At 35.9% G+C, this 27,551-nt stretch overlaps 2 protein-coding genes across 3 annotated transcripts; one reads left to right on the top strand and one right to left on the bottom strand.

Moving 5' to 3' along the window:
• The first annotated feature begins 75 nt into the window (after window positions 1–75).
• On the top strand, window positions 76–26,978 carry LOC121962450. Its single transcript, XM_042512706.1, has 37 exons — window positions 76–838; window positions 1,145–1,286; window positions 1,397–1,432; window positions 1,560–1,829; window positions 2,222–2,476; window positions 2,869–3,123; window positions 3,224–3,487; window positions 3,696–3,998; window positions 5,197–5,460; window positions 6,589–6,852; window positions 7,430–7,546; window positions 7,664–7,679; window positions 7,778–7,866; window positions 8,020–8,070; window positions 8,283–8,339; window positions 8,463–8,513; window positions 8,858–8,914; window positions 9,662–9,742; window positions 18,218–18,274; window positions 18,417–18,452; window positions 19,418–19,684; window positions 19,817–20,083; window positions 20,186–20,455; window positions 20,556–20,828; window positions 20,914–21,189; window positions 22,350–22,628; window positions 22,747–23,022; window positions 23,217–23,582; window positions 23,770–24,051; window positions 24,292–24,531; window positions 24,948–25,055; window positions 25,190–25,205; window positions 25,300–25,397; window positions 25,529–25,579; window positions 25,674–25,739; window positions 25,951–26,013; window positions 26,317–26,978. The coding sequence occupies exons 2-36, from the start codon at window positions 1,250–1,252 to the stop codon at window positions 25,998–26,000; spliced, it is 5,745 nt and encodes a 1,914-aa protein (XP_042368640.1). The 5' UTR covers window positions 76–838; window positions 1,145–1,249; the 3' UTR covers window positions 26,001–26,013; window positions 26,317–26,978.
• Window positions 10,510–12,990, bottom strand: LOC121961909. 2 transcript variants are annotated; one of them, XM_042512011.1, is made up of 8 exons: window positions 12,599–12,990; window positions 12,002–12,262; window positions 11,686–11,802; window positions 11,546–11,561; window positions 11,368–11,444; window positions 11,177–11,227; window positions 10,887–10,946; window positions 10,510–10,677 (listed from the first exon to the last, which is right to left on the bottom strand). In XM_042512011.1, exons 1-8 carry the CDS (start codon window positions 12,897–12,899, stop codon window positions 10,670–10,672), a joined length of 891 nt encoding a protein of 296 aa, XP_042367945.1. In that variant the 5' UTR covers window positions 12,900–12,990; the 3' UTR covers window positions 10,510–10,669. The 2 variants fall into 2 exon arrangements, with proteins under 2 accessions (XP_042367945.1, XP_042367944.1); XM_042512010.1 differs by lacking the exon at window positions 10,510–10,677 and having other exon boundaries at window positions 10,702–10,946.
• Window positions 26,979–27,551: the final 573 nt, after the last annotated feature.

The raw sequence follows: 27,551 nt of genomic DNA, 5'->3' as shown, positions 1-27,551 counted from the left end.
TAGGACTCATTACTGGGGCACTCTATTATTCTCATGGTTACAATTTTGTAATCCACATTACACCTGTCTACTATATATACTTTTCCACATGTGCTTTCTTGTTCAATTATATCATCACTACAATTGTTATTGCTCTTTTAAGTGTGAAAAGGGCAACACAAAGCTCACAATGACTCTACAAACCTACCACTGACCGCTACCATGAAGGAGTTCATTACCATGAGCAGGTGTAGACTTCTTGGTCTGCAGTAATGTTTGGGTAGGTGATGTGACTCAAGTGACATCTACATTAATGCCCCAAAGTTTCTTAGCACATAATTGCATTGTAACAATAATCAAAACACAATAATCTAACAACCAGTGCTCTCCACTTATCCTGTCATTGGTTTTAATTATGTAGTTGATCACTGTGTATCTGCTCTTTAAATCAATTCTTTAATAACTAATCTTTTTAAAATGCAAGAACATTTTACTGCTTTCACTATGTATTTTCAAAGTGGAACTAAATCCATTTTTCTCTATGACAAAATCCAGCTAATACTAATGTAACAGGGTCTAGCTGGGAGAGGGGGCAGGGCTTCAGCTCACTTCTCGTTTATTTGTGGTCATGGCACTTTTTGTATTTTGCTCGAGCGCAGTCACTTCCTCGTTGGTGAAGTCCTGACCAAACTTGAAACCAGAATTTCACCATTGTGGCACATGTAAAGTTTCTGTGCTAGAGTGATGGAATACTTTTCTCCACAGTACTGCAGTTCGACTTCATGATTTAAGATGAAGAATTAACATATTTTCAAATAGATTTTTCCCATAATGATGAGAAAGCCTATGGATTAAAAAAGTAAGTATGACACCATGTCCAAAAACTGTAAACTTTATGCCGTAGATGGGAATAGGTACTTCATTACTTTTAAAAAGAATTGTATGACTCAAACCATTTCAGTTCATAAATGTGTGGCTCTCTTTCTTATACAACTATGTAAATTTAATGGTCTAATGGTATAAATATGCTGTAGTCAAACTAATCTTATTGTGTGAGCCTTGTTTGAAAGGGAAGGAAGCACAGACGGCGTGAAGTCAGAAGAAGAAGTTAGAGAAAACCTCCGATTCATTATTTATCTGCATTGCATCTTCTGTTTCTCTGCAGTTCCTGATTTCTCTTCACACGATAACTATTCTTGGAACTTTTCCTTCGCAGAGTAGAAACATTTCTCAGAAGAACAGTAACAGAGTGTCAGTGCTGGATGTGGAGATGGGGCACACTTCGCTGTGTGTGCTGGGGCTTTTCTGTGAGTGCATAATTGTCACTGATAAAACGTCTGAAATACCTGAGATTATTATATATTTTTAAGTTTTGTGATTCTGATAATCCCTGATGAAGCTTCAAACTTTGTTTTAGTGCTAAATTTACTCCTCCACTGTGGACATGCTCAAGGTAATAATGCAATTCTTTTCTTTCTCTTTGCATATTCAATCAAGACAAATCTCCAGAAACTGTATCACTTGACATGACAGCCTTAAGAAAACACATTTAATTCTGTGCATCTTGTGTTGGTGTCTAGATGCTGTGCTGACCATTGAGCCAAACTGGTCTACTTTCTTTACTGGAGAATCTCTTACCTTCATGTGTGACGTGAGGGTAGGAGAAGACACAGACTGGTTTTACACAATCAAGAGGAATAGTCAAGAATTTCTCCTCTACAGCCTAGATAAGAGGTATACATTACTATCTCCAACTACAGGCTACAGTGGTGAATACCAGTGCTTTGGTGATCAGAAGCGCTCACCAAACCGTAAAATAGAAAGTAATAAAGTCTCTCTTAGTATATCAGGTAAGTCATCAAAGTTCTACCACCATGACCAAGTTCACTCAATGCACATATTTATATATTTGTTTATATTAATTAGTCATATTGATATGATCATTCTTTTTGACAAAGTACTAATATATAATGTCATTATGATAATATAATATAATAATTATGATAATATATAAACGTCATTCATCTAGTTTAAAAACTAGTTTGAGATTCAGAAACTTTTTTTCTGAATAAAATGTTGGTTTCAGCAAATAACATTAAAATTAAAACAAAAGATCACCTGTAGCTTTATTTTCAAAATGTTAAAACACTTATCACTGATACTTTTAAACTACTTTTGATTGTTTCCTATATTCCTTTAATTTAGCTGATTTACTTAAAAAAATACCACTTGTGTTACACAGAAAAAGATGTTATCCTGGAAAGTCCTGCATCCAATCTGTTTGAAGGAGAATCAGTGACTCTGCGCTGTAGGCATCGTGATCAGACAAAGGAGAAGGAGGCTACCTTCTACAAAGCCGGATCCCCTCTTGAAACAGACAAAAAACACCCGTCACTGCTAAAATCAAAAAACACAGTTCAAATAATGTCAGATGGGAGCTCCTACATGTGTAAATATGAGGACGAAGAATCTGAACCAATACAACTGAAAATGGAACGTAAGTAGCCCTCATACTAAAACTTTAAGGATAAAAATGTAAGAATATTTTGCAATGAAGAGCTGCAGTCATGTAGCATTTCCAGTGTGAGATGGAGTGATGATTTCTCTGCATTGTGTTTCTCAGAAGGCAAAAACAGAAGTCCATGATTAGTTAATTTAATAAACAACTTTACTGTTTAATAAGCATAAGTATTGTTGCTCTCGATTTCCATTAATTTATTATACTTTAATACCTGCTTAATTGAAAAGGTGATTAGATGTTTTCTGTGTTATTTTTGACAGTTAGTTGTAAGGCCATTAAGAAATCTGGATGAGATTATATTTAATTTTCATTATATTTTAAACTGTACTAATATAACCACTTTAATTTCTTTTTTCTAAAATTAACAGCACGACCAAAGGCCAATCTGAGAAAAAACGTTTTAGCAGGTGGCAGAGTGGCCCTGACCTGCTCTCTGAGCACATCATCTTCATCTGGTTGGAAATACTTCTGGTACAGAGGCAACACCGCATCTGAACCCCTCACCGCACAAGATGCTGTCTTCCTAACAAATGAAACAATCAGTGTCCCACAGGGAGGACTCTACTGGTGCAGAGGAGGAAGAGGAGAGCCAGTTTACTACACAGAGTACAGCGATTCAGTCGGTAATATGATATGGAACACAAAATACTGAAAAATGACATTGTCAGACTGAATTAATTTCTAATTTAATTTTTGTATTTCTGGACCCTTGACCATTAAAAGTCACTAACAGGGCTGTCGTTACTCTACGACCCAAATGGCCTGAGATATTCTACCTAGAGACGATCACTCTGACATGTGAAATTGAGGATGGAGGAGATGCTGAATGGGAGTATGAATGGACGACATTTAATTCATACATACCTGAACAAAAGGAATACACGACAAAGACTTTGGCAAATGGAAAGTACTGGTGTAAAGGCAGACTGAAAGGACAGAAGGCTTCAACAGAGTGGAGTAATGTTTTCGAATTTAGAGCATCTGACAGTAAGTCACATGTCATAATCTTTGTTTTGGTGAATGTAAAAATGAATAAATAGATAAGTACATTTAAAAAAAAAAAACAGTGCATCTTAAAATTTATATATCACATTTGCAGATTGATAGACAAAATATGTAGTGTACAAGCAGTGCATGTAACTCACAGGTAATACATAATCACTTGTCTTTATTCTCTGAAATCACTTCCCAACAGTTCCTCGACCTGTCCTCACTGTGTCTCCATCATGGCTGAGTCCTGGAGCCTCAGTAACTCTGAACTGCAGCGTTAAAGATCCAACTGCAGGATGGAGTTTCTTCTGGTATAAGGCTGTTCCCAGACTGTCAGACTCAGACAGGTTCTTCTTTGAACTGCTACCTGATAGCAGCAATGGGACTAAACAGTATTCCTACATCATCTATGGACAGACACACACAGGAGGATATGCGTGCAGAGCTGGAAGAGGAGATCCAGTATACTACACTCTTTACAGTGAACCAAAGTTTGTCTGGTGTGGAGGTAGGTTGCTGTGATCTTTTCCTCACACCAACATCAAGTCTTTGTTTTTCAAACTACTTTACTATTGTTTGCAGATTCTTTTACTGGACTGAACTTCAACATGAATAAATTTCATAACCTCCTTTTAATTCCGACATATAATTTTGTTTTGCACATTTATTCAAATCTTTGACTTTGGAAATCTAAGGTGTTGTGGTAACACACTACAAAAGAAATACGTTACAGTATTATTTTAATATTTAGCAGTAATGACTAATAGAACATGTTACCAACAGTATTTAGCGGAATATTATCACGTCTTTTCATGCTTTGCCACTCAAAATAAACTGTTTGTTATTTTAATTTTGTATTCAACCACAGCGCACCACTTCCACCAGTGCGCCGCCAGAAAAAACATCCCCCGGTAGTTCTTGTTTCTTGTCTAGTCATTATAGGCCATATAATAGAAGGGTGCTTGTGATCAGCACATTTGGGTGATGCACTACAGTGCATCATCATGGTCAATGCGTTGACATGTGCAGCCTCTGCAAACTGTGCTACTGCATCAGAAATCAGCTTGAAAGCAAAGGGGGATAAGTATTGGGTTCCAGTTTGTTTTTTTGCTTCTCCTGATCAGCTCTTCTGGGTGATGTTCTCAAGTAACTATTAGCATTTTGGTACGGTGGCGAGGTGGTAAGCACTGTGGCCTCACAACAAGATGGTCCCAGCTTCAATTTGGGGTTGGGGCGAGGCTCAGACCTTGGATGGGGGGGCTTTCTGTGTAGAGTTTGCATATTCTTTCTGTGTCAGTGTGGGTGTTCTCTGAGGCGACTTTGGTGAAAGTAATACAAAAGTAGAATAACGCATCACTCTACACAGAGGGTAATATTGTAATGTAAGGTATTACTTTTGAATGAAAGTAATTAGTAATCTGTAATAGAATTACATTTTGAAAATAATTTGCCCACTCTGGAAATCCTTAACTCAATCTTGTAGGGCCACTACACTGCATTACATAACTCGCTATAGTTTCTTTTTTGTAAGAGTTTTAAATTTCACTTAGGAGTTTAATAACTGCATTTCATAACATATTAATATTTCTTTATTTGTTTCAGTTAAAAATTCTAACTGAAGTGTTACCAATATTAAGGTCTGAAAAATATATAAAGATCTTCATGTTTTAATGCTTTGTTTTGTCTATGTGTGGTTTTTTTTTCAGATTGCCATTCAGAAGTGTCTCTCACAGTGAGCCCTGACAGAGTTCAACACTTTAGAGAAGTGCCGATTTCACTAAGCTGTGAGGGGAACTCTACTCAGTGGAGAGTGAGCAGATTTTCTGAGTCCGGCTATCTGACCGACTGTTCTTCGTGGGGGACAATGACTGGATCCACATGCAACATGAACCTTTACTGGCTTAGTGGAACCTACTGGTGTGAGTCTAAAACAGGACAGTTCAGCAATGCAGTCAACATCACCGTGCAGTGTGAGTTTTAACTAATTTAAAAATTGTTTGTGAATTATTCATTTTTTATATTATATATATATAGTTTTGAAATTTTTGGAGGTGAATAACATTAACCATATTTCTTTTAAAAATGAGTTAAACTTGATGACTATTAAACATACTCAAAGGCTTTAGTTCATTCAGGTGTCATTTCTGATAATAACCATGACACTGTAATTTATATTTTATTGTTCATCAACATTTTTATGACAATTATCAGCTAGTATTTATTTTATACTTGTTGTGACAGTTTCCTGGCTCTACCATTTTGTTAGCACACTGTCATGAAAATTCACATTGGAACAGTGTGAACACCATTTAGTAATGGCGGTCATAATTACTCAGTTTTATGTATTTTCTTCTATTTTTTTGATGTGGTGTGAATGGCTGACCAGTGACATGTTGCAGTGCATGGCGCAGTTGAGCCTCTGTGTTGAAATATAAAAGTTGAGAAAATGTAGTGCCAAAGGAAAGGGCTGTGTGACTGGTAAAATGGTGTAAATACTTTAAACATAGTGTCAACCCCCAACTTAAGCAATGTCATACTGAACTTGTGGTGTGGCTTTTGTCAGTTTTTGCAAAAAGGGAGCATGCTGACAGCCATCTACTGCATGTAATACACTGACTATAATTATCTCATACAGCTTCACTTCAAAAATCCCAAATGGTCGCTTTAATATAGCTGTAATTTTAAATGCCAAATTTTCCATCAAAAAGTGTCCAGTAAAAACATGCTTAGACTGTTTAATGAAGGCTGTTGCTCAGATAAGTTGGCATTTACTGTATGTAATTTCCAAAATGTCAACATTTTCTCTATAAAATTCCACATCCCCAATCACTCGCTGCTAAAATTCAAGGCCTTGTTTAAGGGTGCGCCTAAATGACAGTATAAGAGTACATCAGTGAGTGATGTTGAAACAGTTACTATAATCTGAAACTGTATGCAACTGTAAAAATAACTCAAACATGTAATTCTGATTGTTTTATATCAACTTCTTCAACCTGTGAGAGCTGATCTCTCCAACCAAAACTTCATATTCTTTTTTATCCTTTCCAGCTACTATCAATGCTGTTATCCTAGTGTTATATACTGTGATCTTTTTACAGATGGCGATATTATCCTGGTGAGCCCGGCCCATCCTGTGACTGAGGGAGATTCTGTCACTCTTTGCTGCAAGTTTAGGACGCAAGATGTTCTTTATGATGTGGATTTCTATAAAAATAACATACTCATTCAAAATGTTACTGGAGAGAAGCTGACCATCTCCCCAGTGTCAACGTCAGATGAAGGCTTGTATAAATGTACAGGAAAAAAATCAACACGAGATCGGCAGATTTGGATGTCAGAAGAGAGTTGGATGTCAGTAAAATGTGAGTATAATTAAAAGTTTCAGTTTTTTGTGAGCTGTGTTACAGTTTGAGGTAGAAAAGTAAAAAAAAGTAAGTTTTAATTGAAGTAAGGCAAGCTTCAGTTCTGCTTCATTTTTGTTTTGCTAGAAATTTGTTCTATATATTTGGGTTTTCAGTGATGAAATAACAAAAATGACAATGACAAAAAATTGTGATGGTAAGTGAAACTTAGTGTCAGAGATTACTTTGTATTATATACATTTTGACCCCAAAAAACTTCATCAAATAGGTTAGGTTTAGAATTTTTCACTGCATGTGTTTATGTGTTAATCTAAATGCACATAATATGTGATCAGGGGTTAAAGAGTTTAACTGAGTGTGTATATAGGTTATTATATATTTATTGGATGAGTGTCATTGGTTCGTACTCTATTTTATTACTGAGGCTTGATGTGACCTTGTTTCCTTGTTTTTGTAAATCACTTAAGAAAATCTGTTTGAAAAGAGAATTGAATAAACTAACTCCAATAAAATATGATTAAATATAACATGAATTGATATTATCATTAATTAATGATATATCACCATATTTTTGCAGCGTCTGGGCTGAAACAAAGCTCTTTATTTTCCATACCGTTGATTGTTGGGGCGGTTTCTGGAGTTTTACTGTTTATTCTCCTGCTGCTGTTTCTGTATTGCTACAGAACATTAAAAGGTGAGGTCTTTTCTTTGTGATATTAGACTGATTCTGATGTGATTTCATGCGCAAAAAAAAAAAAATTGCAGTAAAAAAACAAGGTAACAACAAATGTCTTCTTTGTTGTTGTTACAGGTTCATGCTTTACCAGGTTAGTACAGCTCTCATCTCTCATTCTGAATGTAACAGAAGCACATTACATGCTCATTATTAAATCTAATGTATTTACTTCATGTTATTGCCCACCAGGTCTCAGGGCACCAATCAGGGCCCTGCTACAGAACACATGATCAACCAGGACGAAACTCAACCCAAAGAATATGCTTCTCATCTTTATGGTCAGCCCTAACCCTGATTCATTTTTATCATTTTTCATTACCTCCAGGCCAAACAATTTCATTAATCGTCATCTGTTTTGGAAAATTATAAAATTCATATAATGGGAAAGAAAGTTTCAAGTTGACCTTGGCTTGATTTTCACTGCTCTGTAGGAGATGTTGCTCTTTATGAATCAATCAAAGGATCTGAAGAACCTGTATATGGTAAAGTATAAACTTCACTAATTTTACACAGAGCAGTTACAGATCAGATTTGCTAGAATAACATGATCAGATTATTTATTGACAGTTTCATTTCATTTAATATTTATTTGTATAGTAACAAGTATATAGCATAAAACTGATGCCACATACTACAGCATGTATAGCCTAAGCTAAACCAATACCCTAAGTTAAAAAAATTGTCTGTGTTTCAGATGAAACCAAGGATGCCACATATTCTACTGTAGAGCTTAAGACCATCGCTGAGAAGGGTGAGTACTTCTATTATGCAGTGAGAATTAAATGCAATAGTTGGGCCACTTTTGTATGCCAGCAGTATCATAAAAAAGTACAGTGAATTGTCTTTTCATGCATGTTTCTGATTCTTTTAACAGGGAGGGAAAAAGAGCCAGAAGAGAGTGCTGTTTACTCAGATGTAGATGCAGGTACAGTCAAGTGCATTAGATACATCTTGAGGTTTTATTGGGTGCTGCCACAATGTAATATTTTCATACTACCACCGGGAGTCACCATTGTCACCGATGGCCAAATCCCTCATGCACAGTCCAGAGGAGCGTTCATAGTTTCTCTAAATTATGTCATTTTAATATATGTCACTGCTGTGCATTAGATGGCAATGGGAGTCAACAAGGGGGATATCGGTCAACACCAATGTTCAGCAGATACATTGATGCATCCCTTCTAATTAGTTTATTTTGCCTATGAAACTATCATTTGTTTCTATAAATGTTGTATAAATACAATCTGAAATGTGGCTTCTTTTTTTCAGATGACAATCTGATGTATGCCCAGGTACTCTCCCAAGCTAAACCCAAGAAAGACAAAGGTAAGTAAAACACCTGCAGGTGTTACTGTCCGACAGGACACAGTGTCATCCAAGACAAAAATGTTTCAGTACTGTAAAATGATTTTTTTTAAACAGTTTTCTCAATCTTATTTTATTTATTTGCTTTTTACATTTTTACCCCCTTTGAAATATTTTTCCACCAAGTACCCCTGACTAGTGCTAAACATTTTTTGTAGAAAAATACAGTGAACAAATGTAAATGTAATAGCATTTGTTGTGACAGTTGTCATTTTATGGCAATTAATGGTTACATTGAAAGGAGGATGCAATGGAAAATATATGTAAAATATAGTTCAGTGAATACAAAATGCGATGTATCAATATTATATTTACTTCTTTTTTTAAAAAAAATTAATCCAATTGGCAAGCAAATCAACTTTTATTTGTGTAGAAAATTTTAAAACAACTGGGCATTTCAAATGCTTTATAGGGTTATAAAACATGATAAAGGACACAGATTTTATTTTTTAAAATTATTTTTCGATCTCACATACCCCATGCAGTACTCTGAAGTAACCCTAGGAGTACATCTACCCCCATTTGAGAAACACTGACATATCCCAACTAAAACTGCATCCCATAACATGTTTTCTTTTATGTTTTGTTGTGCACGCTTAATTAATAGTGCATGATATCTAAATACATTATAGAAGATAACAGTACACGTATAACATTATTATTGTTAACTGGGGCATCACTAACATAAAAAAATCTCTCCATTTATAGGAAAAACAAGTCCTGAAGCATCGGATGAAACTGTTTATTCTGAGGTCAAACCAGGAAGAGCTCTTGGTAATAACACAGCAATAATATAATTCACATATTCCGATTTGTATATTTTATAGATAATTACTAGGGAGTAAAATGTCATAAAACACCCTTAATTCTTACATAACCCTAAATATCTTTCACCATTTTGTTTTCTTTTAGATTAATAAAGAGAGCTCTATCAACTAAACCAGCTGAATGAATGACAAGAAAAACTAAATCTTTCAAACAGTATTTTCAGGTTTTCTGTCATCATCTCTGCTATCCAAATATTTGACAGTATTTTGTATGGTTTAACTTATAGCAGATAATTTAACTTGTACAGTTAATCTAATAGCAGATAATTTAAATTGCGCAGTTAATCTTACTAAAGATCACATAAAAGAAATACATTGAATGGTTGTAATTTTCTGTATTTTTAAAAGTATTGTTGATTGTTGATGTTATGTATCAGTGAACTTTTGTTCCAGTAGTACGCTGTCAGCAGTGTTTTTAATTGCTTTTACATGATTTCCTTTGCGTAAGCAGTTCAGTTTCTTTCATACTTTCCCCTTTTATCTAAGTGACCCAGTAAAGTCATGCTTTTGGTAGGCTGGACAGTGTTGCCATACCTGTAACATTATACAATTTTTCACCTTTTACTCGGAGATTCTTTTGCCTGCGTGTGTACTGTTTCCAGACAAATTACGTATATATATCTATATCTATATCTATATATTAGCTTTAAAAAAAAAAATTTAAAAGCAATACAAGTGATAAATATTATATGAAAACAAATTTATTTGTATATATACATGTTTGTATGTTTCACCAAGAATAAATTAAAACCACATGATTTATTTCTTTCAAATGACAATGACAATTGGTGCACACAGTGGTAACATAAAAGTTGCAAATAGTGTTTGGACAAGGATTTAGATATTCATGTCATCCATTTAATTTTTTTTTTTGTCGATTCAGATGTCTTCATTGTTCTGGAAGAAAACCAAAAGAAAAAGAGAAAGATTTAGGATTATTGAAGAATAATCAGGTTTTTTCTAGCATTTTCATTACATGTAATAATTATTATTACAGACTATTTTTGAATACAACTGTTTATTTTAGTGCCGAATAATTTACATGAGATAAAATTTGGGCCATCTTTTGGCAGCACAGCACTCAACAGAAAGCTTTTGTACTGTACCTGTAGCTGATCTTGTCGTCATATTTATGTATTCATTCTCCTCTGGCTCATTATTCCTCCCTGTTAAAAGAATAAAATAATGCATAAAAATACAGGTAACTATACTTAAGTTAGATACTGCAGGCCTACAAAAGCATATCAAATATTGCATGAAATTCTCACAATGTAAGCACGTATTCCTCTTAGCAATCAATGTTTTAATGCTCTGTCAATAACTGTGTCACTTATCACTTAATTATCTTATTCTATTATCTCTAGCTGCTTCATGTCAAACAAAGAGTACACTGTACCATGTTCAGCTTCCTCAGAGCCTCTGATTGTGTCATAAAGACAGACATTACCTACAGAGCAGTAAAAATAAAGCCAAGGAGAAAAAACGAAAACATGAATTTCATAATCTTCAAAAACTTATAACCAAAACTAGAACTGTTAGTTTTAGATTAAATAATAAATTGTGAAATTAATCAGGACTGAGGCTGACCATGAAGAAGAGTAACATATTGTCTGCCTTCAGTTTCAGCCTGGTCTGTAGCAGGGACCTGATTGGCGCTCTGACTCCTGGTTGGCATAAAACATGAAGTTAAATACAATAAATTTAAAAGCAATATGCAAATTGCTGCTGTTATGTACAGAATGAAACAAGAGGGAGTTGTACGAACCCCTTGAAGCATGAACCTGTTAAAAAAAAAAACAAGGACATTTGCTGCTACATTGTTTTGTATTGCAGATTGTTTCATTGCGACGACAGTACATTTAATTCCATTGAAATCAGTCTGATATCGGAAAGAAAAGATTTCACCTTTTGACTCTCTGTAGCGATACTGGAACAGCAGCAGGAGAATGAACAGTAAAACTCCACAAAGCAGCCCAACAATCATGAGGATGGAAAATAGAGAATTTTGTTTAGGCTCAGAAGCTGCAAAAAATGTAATAATACATCATCAATTAATTATAATAATATTAATTTATACTATATTTAATCATCACCATCCGTACTGCAATTGAGGGTCAGCATCAGCAGACCCTGGCATACCTCGGTGAAGTATACTTTTCTTTTGCAAACTGTAACACACCTTACAAAAAGCAATCTTTTTTTTTTTTTAAATCGTACTCACATTTTACTGACATCCAACTGTCTTGCGACGTCCAGGTGCGCCAGACTTGTGAATCTTTTCCTGTACACGTATAAAAGCCTTCATCTGATTTTGACACTGGAGAGATAGTCATCTCCCCTCTGGTGTCTGCTTGGATGAGTTTGTCATTTTTATAGAATTCCACGTCAGAAAAAACATTTTCTTTCCTAAACTTGCAGCCAAGCGTGACAAAATCTCCCTCAGTCACAGGATGGGTGGGGCTCACCAGGATAATATCACCACCTGTAAAAAGATCACAAAATATAACATTTTTTTTCATATTCTTTCTTATTTTACAGCTCCATAAAGTCGCTGAGCAAAAACCTGCCACTTGGCTTGTGCATGTATGACTAAAACAAAAATATAATGGCACTTGTTTAAATTTCACTTATTGATGTAACAACTATATACACAATTCAGTACTACTGACAAAGGTTTGCATTTCATCTTATAAACAGACACCACCTCGGGTGATTCTACAGGACACACATGAGTTTGGTTAAAGTTAGCCAACTACAAATAAAACAACATAATAGAAAGTTGAAATTAGTCAGACACAAAAATAGGATTAAAACTCACTATATTCAGTAATGTTGACTGCATTGCTGAAGTGTCCTGTTTCAGACTCACACCAGTAGACTCCATCAATGTTATTTGACCCACTGATGAAGCATGTGTTTCTACCCACTATGCCCCAAGAAAAACAGTGTGTCAGGTAGCCAGATTTAGAAAACTTCCTCACTCTCCACTCAGTAGAATTTGCGTCACAAATCAGCGTCAGCGACTCTCCAGTGAAGTGCTGCACTCTGTCAGGACTCACTTTCAGAGACGCTGCTGAATGAAAATCTGAAAAACAATTCAGAATAAGCAAACAAAGCATTAAAAATAGCCTTAGACAGACCACAATGTAAACAATCCTTTATTTTTACACTTTAAAAAAAACCTTTTTGATTTAACTTAAAAAAGTGAAGTGTCCCCGGCTGCCTTACATTTTTAAGTTGACTGAATTTGAAAAGATAAGTTGAATCATCACAGAGTTACCTCGACTTGTCTTCTCAAATTCAGTCAACGTAAAATTTTAAGGTAGCCCGGACACTAGCTTTCATAAGTTAAATCAGTTAGACCCTTTTTAGCATGTGGTGTTTCAGTCTTTTTTAATTGTTGGTTTGTAGACCCCAAGGATCACAGAGTATATAATAAAATGAAAATACATGTCAATATATAACAGTATGTAGTATATAATAAAATAAAATGCATATCAGTACAAATAATGTCCTGTGTTTAAAGGTTTAGGGTGAAGAGAAAAGGAAATGAAAAAAGATTACAATACTTTCAAAAACTGAATTACAAAAATTATCAGGGTTAGTTTTCTGGAATTTATAAAAAATTTATTTTAGGTCTTTGTCATGTCATGTTGTGGGACTTTTCTTTCCCAGTTGCTCATTGACTTTATTGACTCATTTGACTTGATGTTGGTGTGTAAGGAAAATGTTACCACAATAAGTACATTTCTTCTTTTGTGTGAGAATATAAAAGGTCAAAACAAACCTACCTCCAGACCAGACAAACTTGGGTTGACTGTAAAGAGTGTAAAACACTGGGTCTCCTCTTCCAGCTCTGCACACATATCCTGCTGTGTGTGTTTGTCCATGGATGATATAGGAACCCTGTTTAGTCCCTTTGGCGCTACCAGGTAGCAGCTCAAAGCGGTAGTAGGACTTGTCTGACTGTTTGGGAACAGCCTTATACCAAAAGAACCGCCATCCTTTCAGTCTGATCTTTAACGCTGCAGTTCAGAGTTACCGAGTCTCCAGGACTCAGCCATGATGGAGACACAGTGAGGACAGGCTGAGGTTTATCTGTGATGAAGACATGTTACGTTTTATTTTGACGACTTTTATTCTCTTAGTCTTTCTCCAAATTTATTCAGAATATTTCATTTACTTCAGAAAAAGTGAGAAAGATTACTGATAAACCCCTTGAGATGAACCATCTCGTTTCCCAGACAAACAAATATGAATAACAAGAAGCAAAACAAAGACTTTTAAGGAAAGGAAAAGACAAAAGAAAAATTAACAATCAACATATGACTTACTGTAACTCTCAATGAGGAGATTTGTCTTGATTGCATTTATAAAAAGACAGAAAAAAAGTGTATTTACCCTGAGCATGTCCGAGGTAGAGGAGTGTATTCAGCACTAAAATAAAATGTAAAATTAGACCAGAAATGATCAAAATAGCAGGAACTATCAAATGCTGTATATCATCTATCACCTCAGGTATTTAACTTTTTTTTTTTAATCTAAGGCAAATATGATTTATACAGAAAAAAATCACCAATGTACTCACAAAGAAGCCCCGGCACACCAAGCAAAGTGTATCCCATCTTCACATACAGCACTGAGACACATGGGAGAATATCCCTCTACTTGTATAAAGCTTGACATTGCAACAATCAGATCGGAAGTGTTATCTAACTTCCTCTTCTGAAAAGTTAGAGAGTTAGAGTTTAGCTTGCGGTATGACTACTGTATATTTTTAGGCACAAACCCGAAGAAATTAATCTCTTGCATTTAATGAGATTGATTAAAGTGTGGGTAAAGCCAATATAATGTGTAATGAATTCGTTACATCACAGAGAAATGATTTTATAACCTGCTGTCTATTTGAATTATTAAAAAAGTCACTAAATATGTAAAATTAGTTTTAAATTCAGACAAAATTGAGCATTGTTTGTTGTACTGAGATGCTCGGGGCGTGTCCCCTGAACCAGCTGAAACAACTACTAACATTAGAGCTATTAGCATTGTATTATATATTAGTGTTGTTCTGTCCAATACAAAGAAATGTTGTAGAAAAAAGTGAAAGTTGACAGAAATATAAAAATTCAAATTAAGTACAGATACCCCCCCTCACAAAAAAAACAAAACAACTTGATTACTGTTTGAAAGTGTTATCACCTTGTTATGTAAATTTCTCTTACTTGAGGTGGAGCAGTAGATGAATATAGTTATGTTGCATTTCATTTAATTCAGCTACAAGTCCTTGACAAATGTAACATTTTCATTTTAACATTTAAACATGATGATCCAGTGGAGAGCTCCGACTATTATAATCTGAATCCAAATTCAACCACAGGTACAAACATTCATGTATAACCCCATATATAAAAAAAAAAAAATTAAAAGTGCTTGATACGAATAATAAATAATGATAATATATTATTTTTGCAATATAATTTATATATATACATATATATATATATTTAATTAATATATTATAGATATGCAGTCAGTTTTATCAGTTTCTACCACCTCCAAATGTTTTGAGGTACACAGCGTTCTGTCAAAAGGTATCAGCATTTATAATTTGGCTTTCACAACAACACATCCTCTGTTTAAAGGAACTGCTAGGTTTAGTTGTGCCCACTTATGTTAAGCAACGGTGTCATGACTTGTTGCTTTTCTGACTGTATCAGTGAATGAATGGAATTAACTACGCACCAGAGCAATCTAACGCAGTAGTCTGGCTTACGGGAATTATGATCAGCACTTAATTTTCCCTTTTGCATAGTGTTGCTACTGTAAAATATGAGCATTTCCAATTTCAAATGATTTAAAACAATTTTAACTTAAGATAAATGTGCATGCAGAAGTGTAACTAGGAACAGCCTTGATGGTATTATATGATCAATGTTGATTTATAAATTACATTGTATGCTTTACACATGTAAAATGTCAAATGGAATATTTACTTCTTCATTTCCATGTTATGTATATACAGTCATTTATACAGAATTATGACTGTCCATTCAGCTGCTGGCTTATTTCTATGTTTCTTGATAATTCATGACCTCATCATTTCTTTTTGGAACTGCTAAAGTTGAGGAAGTATCGTCAGAGTTTCACATGCTCTCCCTAAACTTTGATGAAGTAAGTGTTGCATTACATTTAACTTTATTAAATTAAACGTAGTCGTCAAGCAACAATTGGCATGAAAATTAGTTTTGACTATGAAATGTGCAAATATGTTTTAAATCTTGAATTCATCTGGTCGGAGCTTCAGTTAGTTGAAGCTTTCCAAAAGCTGCTGAATAAATCTTTTACAGTGTTTTTACATCAAGTCATAGTCTTTTAAGCCAATTCAAATGATATGTTGCTGCACAAAAAATTGAAAACTGTTTTGTCACCATGTTTATGATTTTGAAATTCATTTCGGTTATCCTCTTCCTCTTTTTTTTAAAAAAACTGACACCAACAGAGATGGTAGCGTTTAAAACCACAATAGTGACATCTGTTTGTATTCCTCCGTTGCAGTTATAGGTGTGAACAGAGGTGTTATAATTTTTGTTTGTCTGTCCTTTGTGAAAAGTGATCAGAATTTGGTGGTCAAAGGTCAGGTCACTGTGTCCTTGCATCTGTCTCATTCTTGTGAAGGCGGTATCTAAAGATGTCTTGAGGGAAATTGCCTAAAATTCTTCACAAACGTCACTAAAAATTAACTAGTGCTTAAAGGTCCAAGTTCAAGGTGACTGTTTTTTAACAAAGAATATTTTCACCTCTTTTTCAGAAATTCATATGCTTGTGTCCCTTCAAAAATGTTCCTGGAAGAAACTGTAAATTTGCTCCCGTTATCTCCATTTCCATCTATATTAAATGGAAATAATTTGACACATGAAGGGGTGATATTGGATTTGAAGTAAAGTGAAAATGTACATTCTGGCTCCTTTTTTTGGTTCTGAAAAATAAAAAAAACACAAAAAAATTAAAATAAGTAAATAAATAAAAATTAAAATAAATAAATAAGTAAAAAAATTAAAATAAATAAATAAATAAAACAGAAAGAAAATGATATTATAGTATATTTAGTCTTTTTTATAAGCTATGTAATAAAGGAAAGTGAATGTGTTTTCTTTGTCAAATGTAGGCAGGTGTTCCTTCTGTCGTGAGTATCTTAATTTCAGTGTGAAATGCCAAAGACGTACATTAGAAGTTGCTTTTTAAAAATGTTTTATCAGTAATTTACTTATCAAGCAGGTCAAAATAAGTACAAACACAATGTATGACCCCAGATGTTAATATACTGCTTCATTGTGTAGAAGGAGATTTTTTTCTTTATTTTAATAAAAGTGTCATCATTAAAAATTGCATAGAGGAAATCAAACAAAAGTGGCTCTGGACACATTCCAGCTAGATGTGTAGGCCATTTTTATGTTATAACTGTTAATCTTTATAATCAGTTGTTATAAATTTACTCAAATAAGACCAGTCTGAGTATCTTAATGTCTCACATATAATGGTGATTCAGATTTTTTTATTCATTTAATTAAAATGAAAAAGCAGCATGTTCTTTACATTTATATAAAGTTGTAAACATTGTAAAATAGAAACATACAATATGAAGTAAACTGTTTTTTCTGCCACTTCAGGCTACACATGTCCTCAGTAACACATCTCTGTATGTGTAAAAGGGAAGTGAGAAGTTTAGTTGTGCCCATTTGTCACTTTGTTGTCATTATTTCAGTTCTCCGTCAGGCAGTGCACGTAGGCTAAGCTGAGGCTAAAATAGGAAATATTGTCAGTTTCACATGCACTTAGAAAATAATCAGTCAAGTATTTAAAAATCTATCCACAAAAACTAGGATCTTCCCATTGCGCTCTTTGCTGTGCTCATTTTGTACCTAACCTGTTTGTGCTTTGAAAGTTTGAATTTTGAAAGATTCTGAATATGTTTAAATTAAAGATTTGGAAAATATAGTTTGAACTTTGTCACAATGTTTGAGATTGTGCAATCGATTTTGGGCCTCTTCCCCAATTTTTACGTAAACCATCTCTAGCTGCATTCAAAACCACAATGACAGCTGTTCTTTTTCTGTGCTGAAATAAATATGCATACTTCCAGGTTAACAGCAGAATGTTTTAAGCGTACATTTATCCTGCGTGCTGATGGATCTGGTGTTCATGTGGTGACAGCTCTGTCTAAACATCCAGAACACATTTTGTAAGTGTGTGTGGTTTTGCAGGATGTTTGTCAACATATGTGGTCAAAACCAAAGTGGTGTAGGGCTAAAAAAAAAGGAAAAAAACTGTGCTCTCATGTATGGTGTGCATATATATTTAAAATGTAAGTTCTCTGTTTCTCTTCCTCCTCCAGTCTTTCTGTTTTTCTGAAAAGCAGAGTGCTTCTGAAAAAGTGCAGTTTCAGCGCTGGAAGTGAGGATGGGGCTCGCTTTGTTGTGCGTGCTGTCGTTATTCTGTGAGTACCTCTGTGACTTTTTATTTGAATGATACCAGATTAAGGAAATGTAGTGATGAGAACAAATACATTCCTCTGTTTAGTCTATATATTGACAGCTCTGGAAGTTTGATAATGTCTGAAGTATCTCTCTTTATTATAGTGCTGAATACTCTCCTCGACTGTGGACACGCTGAAGGTGAACAGTTTTCTGTCTTTTTGGGTTTATTCACTCAAGCTGCATCCATCACCTCTAATCTTTTTTTAATAGTGAAGCGGGGTTAGCAGTAGTAAAGCAGTACTTAAAGTGAGGATTTTTGAAGTGGAGCTGTATGAGATACTAATGTAGAGTTAGTGCATAACACGTTATAACAAGAAAATGAAAAAACTGAGTGATTATGACCGTGGCGGCAAAATAGCATTCACCTTAGAGACAAAAGGATAGTTTAATGAAACTATAGAGATGAAGAACTTCTGCAGAGGGGCACAAAACGAGCCAGTAAAGAGATAGAGAGTGCACATTTCTGCGGAAACTGGAAGCACAAAAGCTCACTGTGGACTGCAGACACAGAGTGTTCGAGAGAGTTTTCTCAGTCTTGCATGTGGACAGCTGGACGTTTGTATTCAGTGCAACCGGCCACAGAAGTTCTCATTTCTCTGTTTGAACAGCCCAGAAAAACACAAGCACACAATATCTTTAAAAAAAAAAGTGTTACAGTCAAACAGCCAGTAATGGCACTTTCTGACTCAAACTCTTGACCCACGGCGTCATACAGTCCTCGTCACAGTTGGGCTTCTGCGTAGGAATACGGACGTTATACAGTAGAGAAAATGATGCGCCAAAAGGAAATGGCTTTTTTTTTTTAGGTAGGCTTTTATTAAAGTGGCTAAAATATGTATTGTCGTCCATCTACCTCTACAGTAGAGTTAAGCTGAGCTTTTGGGTGCAAATCCCATCTGTTTCTGCAAGCAAGGGAGCGCAGTGACTGCCAACTATACTATACTATACTATAGCATACTATACTACACATAAGTATTTCATAGAGCCCCACTTCAAAAATCCCGAACTATCCCTTTAGGAGTGTATAATTTCTACTCCTCCAACATTTTTTTAGGTTTGTATGTTTTATTGTGTATCTAACTGTTATACATTTGGGATTTTAGATGCTGAGCTGACCATTGAACCCAACTCGTCTTATTTATTTACCGGAGAGTATGTCACCTTTACATGTGACATGAAGATACAAAGACACACTGACTGGCTTTACACATTCAACTGGAACGATCAACAAATTGTCTCCTTTAGTGCAAACAACTGGCACTCACTTAACCTCACGGCTGACTTGAGTGGAAATTATCACTGCATTGGTCATCACAAGGGCTCACCAGATTTGACCAAACGGAGCAATAACGTCACTCTATTGGTAGAAGGTAAGATATCAAATGTTTAGTCACTGCCACCATGTTTGGCTTCACTTGTGCATAGCCATGTTAAGATAATCATTGCACTATCACAGACGTGATCAAAGAATAAATAATAATATTGTATTCTCAACCAAACAGCACAAAGACCCACGGCCTCTCTGAGAGCAAGCAGGACTGCTATACCAAAAGGTGGCAGTCTGACACTGACCTGTTCTGTGATGGGCTCCACAGGCTGGAAATATAAATGGTTCAGACGTATCTCAGATTCAACCGAAGCAATAATCATTAAAGATGATGTAGAAAAAATCAATATCTTACAAAGTGGAATCTACCGGTGTCAGGGAGGAAGAGGAAAGCCAGTTTTTCTCACGGAGTACAGCAATGAGTTTCGCGCTGAGATATCTTGTGAGTTATTCAAGTTTTTCTTTTCGTTAGGGCCCTTAAAGCTTTCTTAGTAGATTTTATACTTCTGTTTGAATATTAATTGTGTATTTTTGGTGTGAACAGTGCCCAGCAGAGTCTCTGTGACCCTGCAACACAGTTGGACTGAGATATACAGCGGTGAGACGATAACTGTCATATGCAAAATCAAGACAGGAGGAGACACAGAGTGGGAGTACGAATGGAGAACAACAAGCTCAAACGCACCTCCAACACACCGTGAATACAGGATTAGCAGCGTTTCTGTTTTCCACCGTGGACTCTACTGGTGTAAAGGTAGAAGGGACCCGTACTCCTCGACAGAGTGGAGTGGTCCCCTCCGACTGACGGTATCAGGTAACTCAGATTGTCTTTCATTCTTCCTGGTGTTTTATTTTCTTGTGATTTCATCCGTTTGTTTAAAAGAAAGATACATTTTCCCTACAAAAATGAACAGCACACAAACCAAAGCCCATGGTTAGCACAGACAGGAGAACTATACCAGATGGGAGCAACCAAACACTGACCTGCTCTGTTGATGCGTCCACTGGGTGGAAACACTACTGGTTCAGACGTGCCTCCGTCTTTTCTGAGAGTCAGATCATTCGATATGGTGAACCAGATAGTGTAATCAGTATCTCACAAGGTGGCATCTACCACTGCAGAGGAGGGAGAGGAAACCCAGTTTTCTTCACAGAGGACAGTGACCCAGTGATCATTGAGAAAAGAGGTGAGTGTTGGTACGTTAGGTAGAAGTAATACAACTCAAATACAACTGCTCAAAACTACTTTCTTCTGTTTCTATTTGTCAACAGTTTCCAACAAGGCAGTTGTGTCGCTGCAACCCAACTGGCCTTTGATATTCAGTGGTGAAACCATCACTGTTAGATGTGATATTTCTGGAAGCAGAGACACTGCGTGGGAGTATGGATGGAGCAAACCCAACTTAAACACAGTTCCAACACACAATGAATACACAATCAGCAGCGCTGCTGTGTCCAACAGTGGAAACTACAGGTGCATGGGTAAACAAAAACAAGATTTGTATTCCTCAACAGAGTGGAGCAATGTCATCACCTTGACAGTTTCATGTAAGTTGAACTGTGCATATTGCATAATGGTTCCTCTGTATTATCACAATCATATCGTGGACACTTACCAAAAGAAAAGAAGGCTGTATTTATATATTAAGGCAATTTTAAAGTGTGTTTAAATCCAAACCAACAAAAATAAAGCTCCACTCAGTCAACTGACCCATTCAATATGATGGAGGATTAGGGCCATGTTAAGGAAAAAAAAGTTACATTTTGAGAATTAAGTTTTAATATTACGTTAATAAAGTTGTAATTTCTAGAATAAAGTTGTAATAATGTGAGAAAAAAGTTGAAATGTGGCTGTTTACACCTGAATGTGTATTCCATGATACAATGATGCTATATACACCCGGGTGTAAGTAACCACACTGGCTATTCCACCACAGCTGCAAATAGCATTGTTGACTACAGACACCAGGGTCCAAATAGCTGTGGAAAAGAAATATTTAAAAACTTTGCTGGGCCACAACAGGCATCCACACACATCTGGGATACTCAGTAGCAAATGTATTCATAATCTTATTAAAACTAAATAAACTGCAGAGGCTGTTGCTTTAGTGCTATGAGTGGGTACAATTAGTGTCAAACACTGTATGCCCTCTGTGTTTCGTTACTTTATTAAACTAGAGTACAACATTAGTGTTCTGTAGGCTGAATTACTGTCGATTGTTATAGTTTTGTAAAGTGTGAGTAAAAAACTGTCACAGTATGTCAAAAAATATGAAAAAGTCATAGTATAGAATGCTGATAGGATGATATTATGTGATAAAATTGAGGAGCAGAGACACCTATAAACATTTATTACGAGCACTCGGGTCGACACAGGAACGAAGGAAACATGCAAGTGGTCATTCGACAACGAACAGAGACAAGACAGTGGTATTTATACATTTGTCATGACGTAGATGGTTGGGATTGATCTAATTCTTCACTGTATATGGGTAGGTCTTTACTTGAGGTAGACATAGTCTTGAACTAACTATGGAGGATGCATAATCCTAAAAATACATACTAACAAATGCCATCAAATATGTTATAGAGGAGATCAAAAGTCATAATGTGTCATAAAAATGTTTTTTTCAAATTCGTAGTATAATATGTCATGAATAAGTAATTGTCTAAGTCCTAACCCTAACCTGTTCAATTGTCTTAAACAGCACACAAACCAAAGGCTATCCTGAGTGCTGACAGCAGAGCCTTTCCAGCAGGGGGCAGTGTGACCTTGACCTGCTCTGTGAACTCATCCTCGTCCGGTTGGCGGTACTACTGGTTCGAAGGAGAGACATCCTCTGAATACCTAACAAGACAAGATGGTGTAGTCATCTCAAATGAACAAATCCGTGTCTCACAGGAAGGACTGTACAGGTGCATAGGAGGAAGAGGATCGCCATATTACTACACAGAGTACAGTGATTCAGTCAGTATTCACAAAATTGGTAAGCGTGGCATTGAGATATGACTGTGTCCATGTTTGCTGATTGAGTTATGATTGATGTTTAATCTTTTCCATTTGTCACTTTTATGTCTTTATTGGCAATTTGTGAACATGAATAGTCACAAACGGGGCTGTTGTCACCATGCAACCCAACTGGCCAAAGATTTACTACGGGGAGACGATCACTCTTAGGTGTGAGATCCAGGGAGGAGATGCTATGTGGGAGTATGAATGGATGACAACCAGCTATTTTCAACTTCCAAACCAAAATGAATACAGGATTAGTTCTGCTTCTTCATCACACAGTGGAAACTACTGGTGTAAGGGCAGACTGAAAAGAGCACAACAGAACTCAACAGGTTGGAGTATTTCCTTCGAATTGATATCATCTTATGGTAAGTCAGATTATATCAAATTCACACTGAGAAATTAATTAAAGCCTTAAAGTTTGGCTTAAATACTTATAGACGTTTTGCAATGTGTCTTTACTGCATCTGGCAAATGTATAGTATCTTAGCAGTGCGTGTAATCCACGAAGAAACCTTGTATTGAAACCTGTTTTAAACCTGAGAAAATCACTCTCCAACAGATACACCTCAGCCTGAACTCGCTGTGTCTCCATTGTGGCTGAGTCCTGGAGCCCCAGTAACTCTGAACTGCAGCGTTGATTATCCGTCTGCGGGATGGAGGTTCTTCTGGTATAGGGCTGTTCCCAAACTGTCAAACATGTATGTTCCTTACGGCAGATATGGCGGAGAATTTGATTGGATGGGTTATCTTGCCACTCATAACTTCTACAACTATGAACTGCTACCTGGTTGCACCAATGGGACTGAACAAGATTTCTACATTGTTTACGGACAGATGCACACCGCAGGATATGTGTGCAGAGCTGGAAGAGGAGACCCAGTGTTTTATACTCCGTACAGTGAACCAAAGTTTGTTTGGTCTGGAGGTATGTTTTTTCTTTTCTTCCTTCCTTCTCTGAAAAAGCAGAAATTGTTCGACACCTTGAAACCGATGTCCACACTGGCATGTAATTAGAGGTGCACATTCATTCATGAGTTTTTATTGAGAAAATATTTGAGGATGTAGTGCCTTAACAACTCTGTTTAACTCCTCAGTAATGTTGTTCTTTGCAGATGTTCATTCATCAGCGTCTCTCACAGTGAGTCCTGACAGAGTGCAACACTTCACCGATGACCACATCTCACTGAGCTGTGAGGGAAACCTGACTAATTGGAGAATAAAGGGGTGTTCTCAGGGCCGCCCCTGCTCATACTTAACATACTGCTCCTCCTCGCGGAGAATGTCTGGATCCACTTGCAACATAAACTCTCACCAACATAGGCTCCAAGATGCAGTGTACTGGTGTGAGTCTGGATCAGGAGAGCTCAGCAATGCAGTCAACATCACAGTACATTGTAGGTGTTCTTCTTACATGTTTTGATCATTTCATGACATGATTTAACATTTAATATTTTACAGTTACATATTATACATGCATATGGAGGAGGACTGCACTTGTCCATCAATAAGAGATATCAAAAATATATGTGACTTGCATTAACAAAACTTTGGCCTGTGACAATATTCATTTGTGCACAAAAAAAGCATCAACGTCATCAGACCCGTCCTTTTACCATCATTTAACTGTTTTACAGACGATATTATCCTGGTGAGCCCTGTCCATCCTGTGACTGAGGGAGATTCTGTTACTCTTGGCTGCAAGTCGAAGGAAGGAACATTAGACTTTAATGCACAATTCTATCGAAATAATGATCTCATCCAAAGTGATACCAAAGGGGAGCTGAATATCTCTGCAGTCTCAAAGTCAGACGAAGGCTTTTACAGGTGCCAGTCCTCAGGAAGAATGTCACCGCAGAGCTGGATGTCAGTGAAATGTGAGTATAATTGATATTGTCTGTCTTTATTTCTTTCGTGCTACAAAAGATTCAGCAGAGTCCACCCAATAGGCCGTTTTCACAGCAGACATTTTGACTTGCTGTAATAGGAAACAGCAAAAGCATCGATTTACTTGTGGAGGTCGATTTTTTGCATACCTATTGAGTTTTTTGTAGAATTTATCATATTACCATATGTGGGTTTTTCAAACACGGCTAAACCTGCCAAATAGTTGATAAACTGCAAAACCGTACTAGCGGCTCCCACAGCAACAAGCTCTAACAACAAATGCAGCAGTAAGTGAAGTTATTGCTGAAACAGTCAGTAACATTACTGATCTGCCTTTGGTCATGCTGCCCACTACGTAGTGGTCAATAGACAGAAGTTCATTAATATTTATTCTTTATTATCGCAGCGTCGGGCTCTTCATTTTCTGTGCCGATGATCGCTGGGTTGGTTAGTGGCATCATAGTGGTTGTTCTCCTGCTGCTGGTACTGTTGAGTTGGTATCAAAAGTCAAAAGGTAAGAGCTTTTCCTGTTTATTTACTTTTGTTCTGCTTATTAAAAAGTCACAGGAATTCTCATGTGGTTGGTTCAGTTTGCAAAAGTCATGTAAACTCAAACTCATGAAACAATAATTGCTGTCTTTTTCACAGATGCATGTTGTTGCAGGTTGGTACAACTTTATTTAATTCATTATTGTACTTACTGTACTTTTTACATGTTGATACATATGTACGTTATTTTTGCTTCATATTCATGTCAGACCCATCCAGTCTCAGAAAACCAGTCAAAGCTCTGCTAACATCCAATCTGTCAACCAAGCTGAAAATCAAGAGCAGCTATACTCCTCTCTTCTCCACGGTCAGCTCACAATATTCTTTGTTCATATCTGGTTATTATTTTCATAATGATAACAGCATTGCTTGCACTGCAGATTTGTATCATGAACATGAAATAAAGTTGATGTTGTCTTCATTGTTATTGACTCGTAGGTGATGTTTGCGTCTATGAAACAGTCGCTGGCTCTGGAAACACTGGAAGCGGTACAGTATAAACTGATTCATGCAGAGCAGTCCAAAATGAAATGTTTTAGCTGAGTGATTCAAGTTAAAGGCATTAAAACGTTTCTTATTTCAGGTGAGCGGGCAGATGAATTCAGAAATGTCATATCTAAAATTCAGCTCAAAGGTAATGGAAAGAGGAGTGAGTACACACAATACAAAACATCAAAAATAAATTGATGAATAATTCAGTCAGCAATCCCCAAATGTACATATATTATATGGCCCAATTGTATGTGGACAGTTGAATTTCACAACCCTGTCTATGTGACTGCAAAAAGTACAAGTCGGTGTCCACATAGTTTGGGTGTAAAGAGAAACTTAATTTTTTTTTAACCATATTGTTTTAACAGGAAGACGTGATGAAGCAGCAGAGAGCTCTGACTACGATAATGTGAATTAAGTTTCAACAGCAGGTACAAATATCACTATTAGCTATTTAGCCACTGGCTGTTTTGCATTTGAACTAAATTAAAAACTGTCACATGGTCATTATGAAATACACCAAATGTGCATGTAGTTTTAGGAAAGTATGCAGTTCAAATTACATTCAATATAGGGATCTAAAATTTCCTAATTTTGAAATGCATTTAAAAGCAATTAAAGGGAATAAAGATTTAATTAATTCTTCAATATAATTGGGATCAGCGTTGATAACATTAAAGCCCTTATGTATCAAGTTCTTATTTTCAGTTGTATTTTGTATGATTTTGTTTCAGGTCTATAAAGAGAAGTGCATCATCAGCGAAATATGAGAAACATGGAAAACAACCATCATCTTTAAATTACGTCTTGACATCGTTTTTGCAACTGCTGCCATTCAAACTCAGACACAGTGTTACAACTAATTTCTGCCTAGTTTGCTTTTGTATTTATACTTATTTTGTAAATTATTGTTGCAATAACGTATTCATTGTATAGCTTGGATATATAGGTTATGTCTGGTCTTTCTTGGTGTTATTTGCAGCAAGAATAAGTATATACCTATATAACTAATATAACTTTGTACCAAACTGCAAGTGTTGCTTCTACACTGATAGGATTTATCAGCCACTTAGTGGCGTCCCGCAGTCATGCTTTCATTTCTTTTATAAGTTCCTGTGGTCAGATATCTTTGCATATGCATCTGTGAAGGCATGAATTATTTAACTATGTTGTATTATTTTACATTATTTAGTAATGTAAAAAAACAAACTCAGTTTTATTAATCTGGGCATATAATGTTCTCTTTATTTAAATAAGGCAACTATGCTTGTTTCTGCTATAAAATGGTTAAAGTATGCCCTCGTGAGTATCATTATTACATTGTGAGATTCATTGACATGTTAAGCATTGGTAATCAGACCATTATTGTCAAATAAAGGGAATGCACACATTTGAATTAATCTGTAGTATCTTTCAGAGTTTTGAAGAATGAAACATCGGTGCTGATTATACTAAATCTCTTCTCCTTTCTAAAGAAATTTCATCAAACTTTGCATTGCTAAATTCACAAAGGAACAACTTAAAAGTTATTGTGAACCAACTGAAAAAAAATAATGTTAAAAAAAGACAATGTACAGGCCACTTCTGCAGAGGCATGTGCTTCAGAAGTTACTTGAAATGAATTGACTTGCAAGAATGTGTGAATATCTGATGACAAGATGTGATAAAGTTCTTCTTGCTGACAGAGTAACAAATGTGATACACTTAGTCTAACACATCTAGAACTGGTTTTCTTTGCAGTAGTCTCTAAAGACAGTTTCTTATCTAAAATGAGTTAAGTGCATGATTTAGTTTCTAAGTAGAATACAGTCAATTAGGAGGCTGGTGATGTAAATTAAACTTGAAACAGCTGTCTTTTAAAAGAAACAACCCAAAAAACAATGATAATGATCTCAGCTCTTACATGTTCAACTTTTTCTATCAGGCATGGCCACACTGCATGTCCTGCTTGCTGTCTCTTTCCGGCTGA

This window comes from Plectropomus leopardus, chromosome 23, assembly GCF_008729295.1.
Source record: "Plectropomus leopardus isolate mb chromosome 23, YSFRI_Pleo_2.0, whole genome shotgun sequence".
NCBI classification, from domain to species: Eukaryota; Metazoa; Chordata; class Actinopteri; order Perciformes; family Serranidae; genus Plectropomus; species Plectropomus leopardus.
This window is presented reverse-complemented; position numbering and strand designations above follow the sequence as displayed.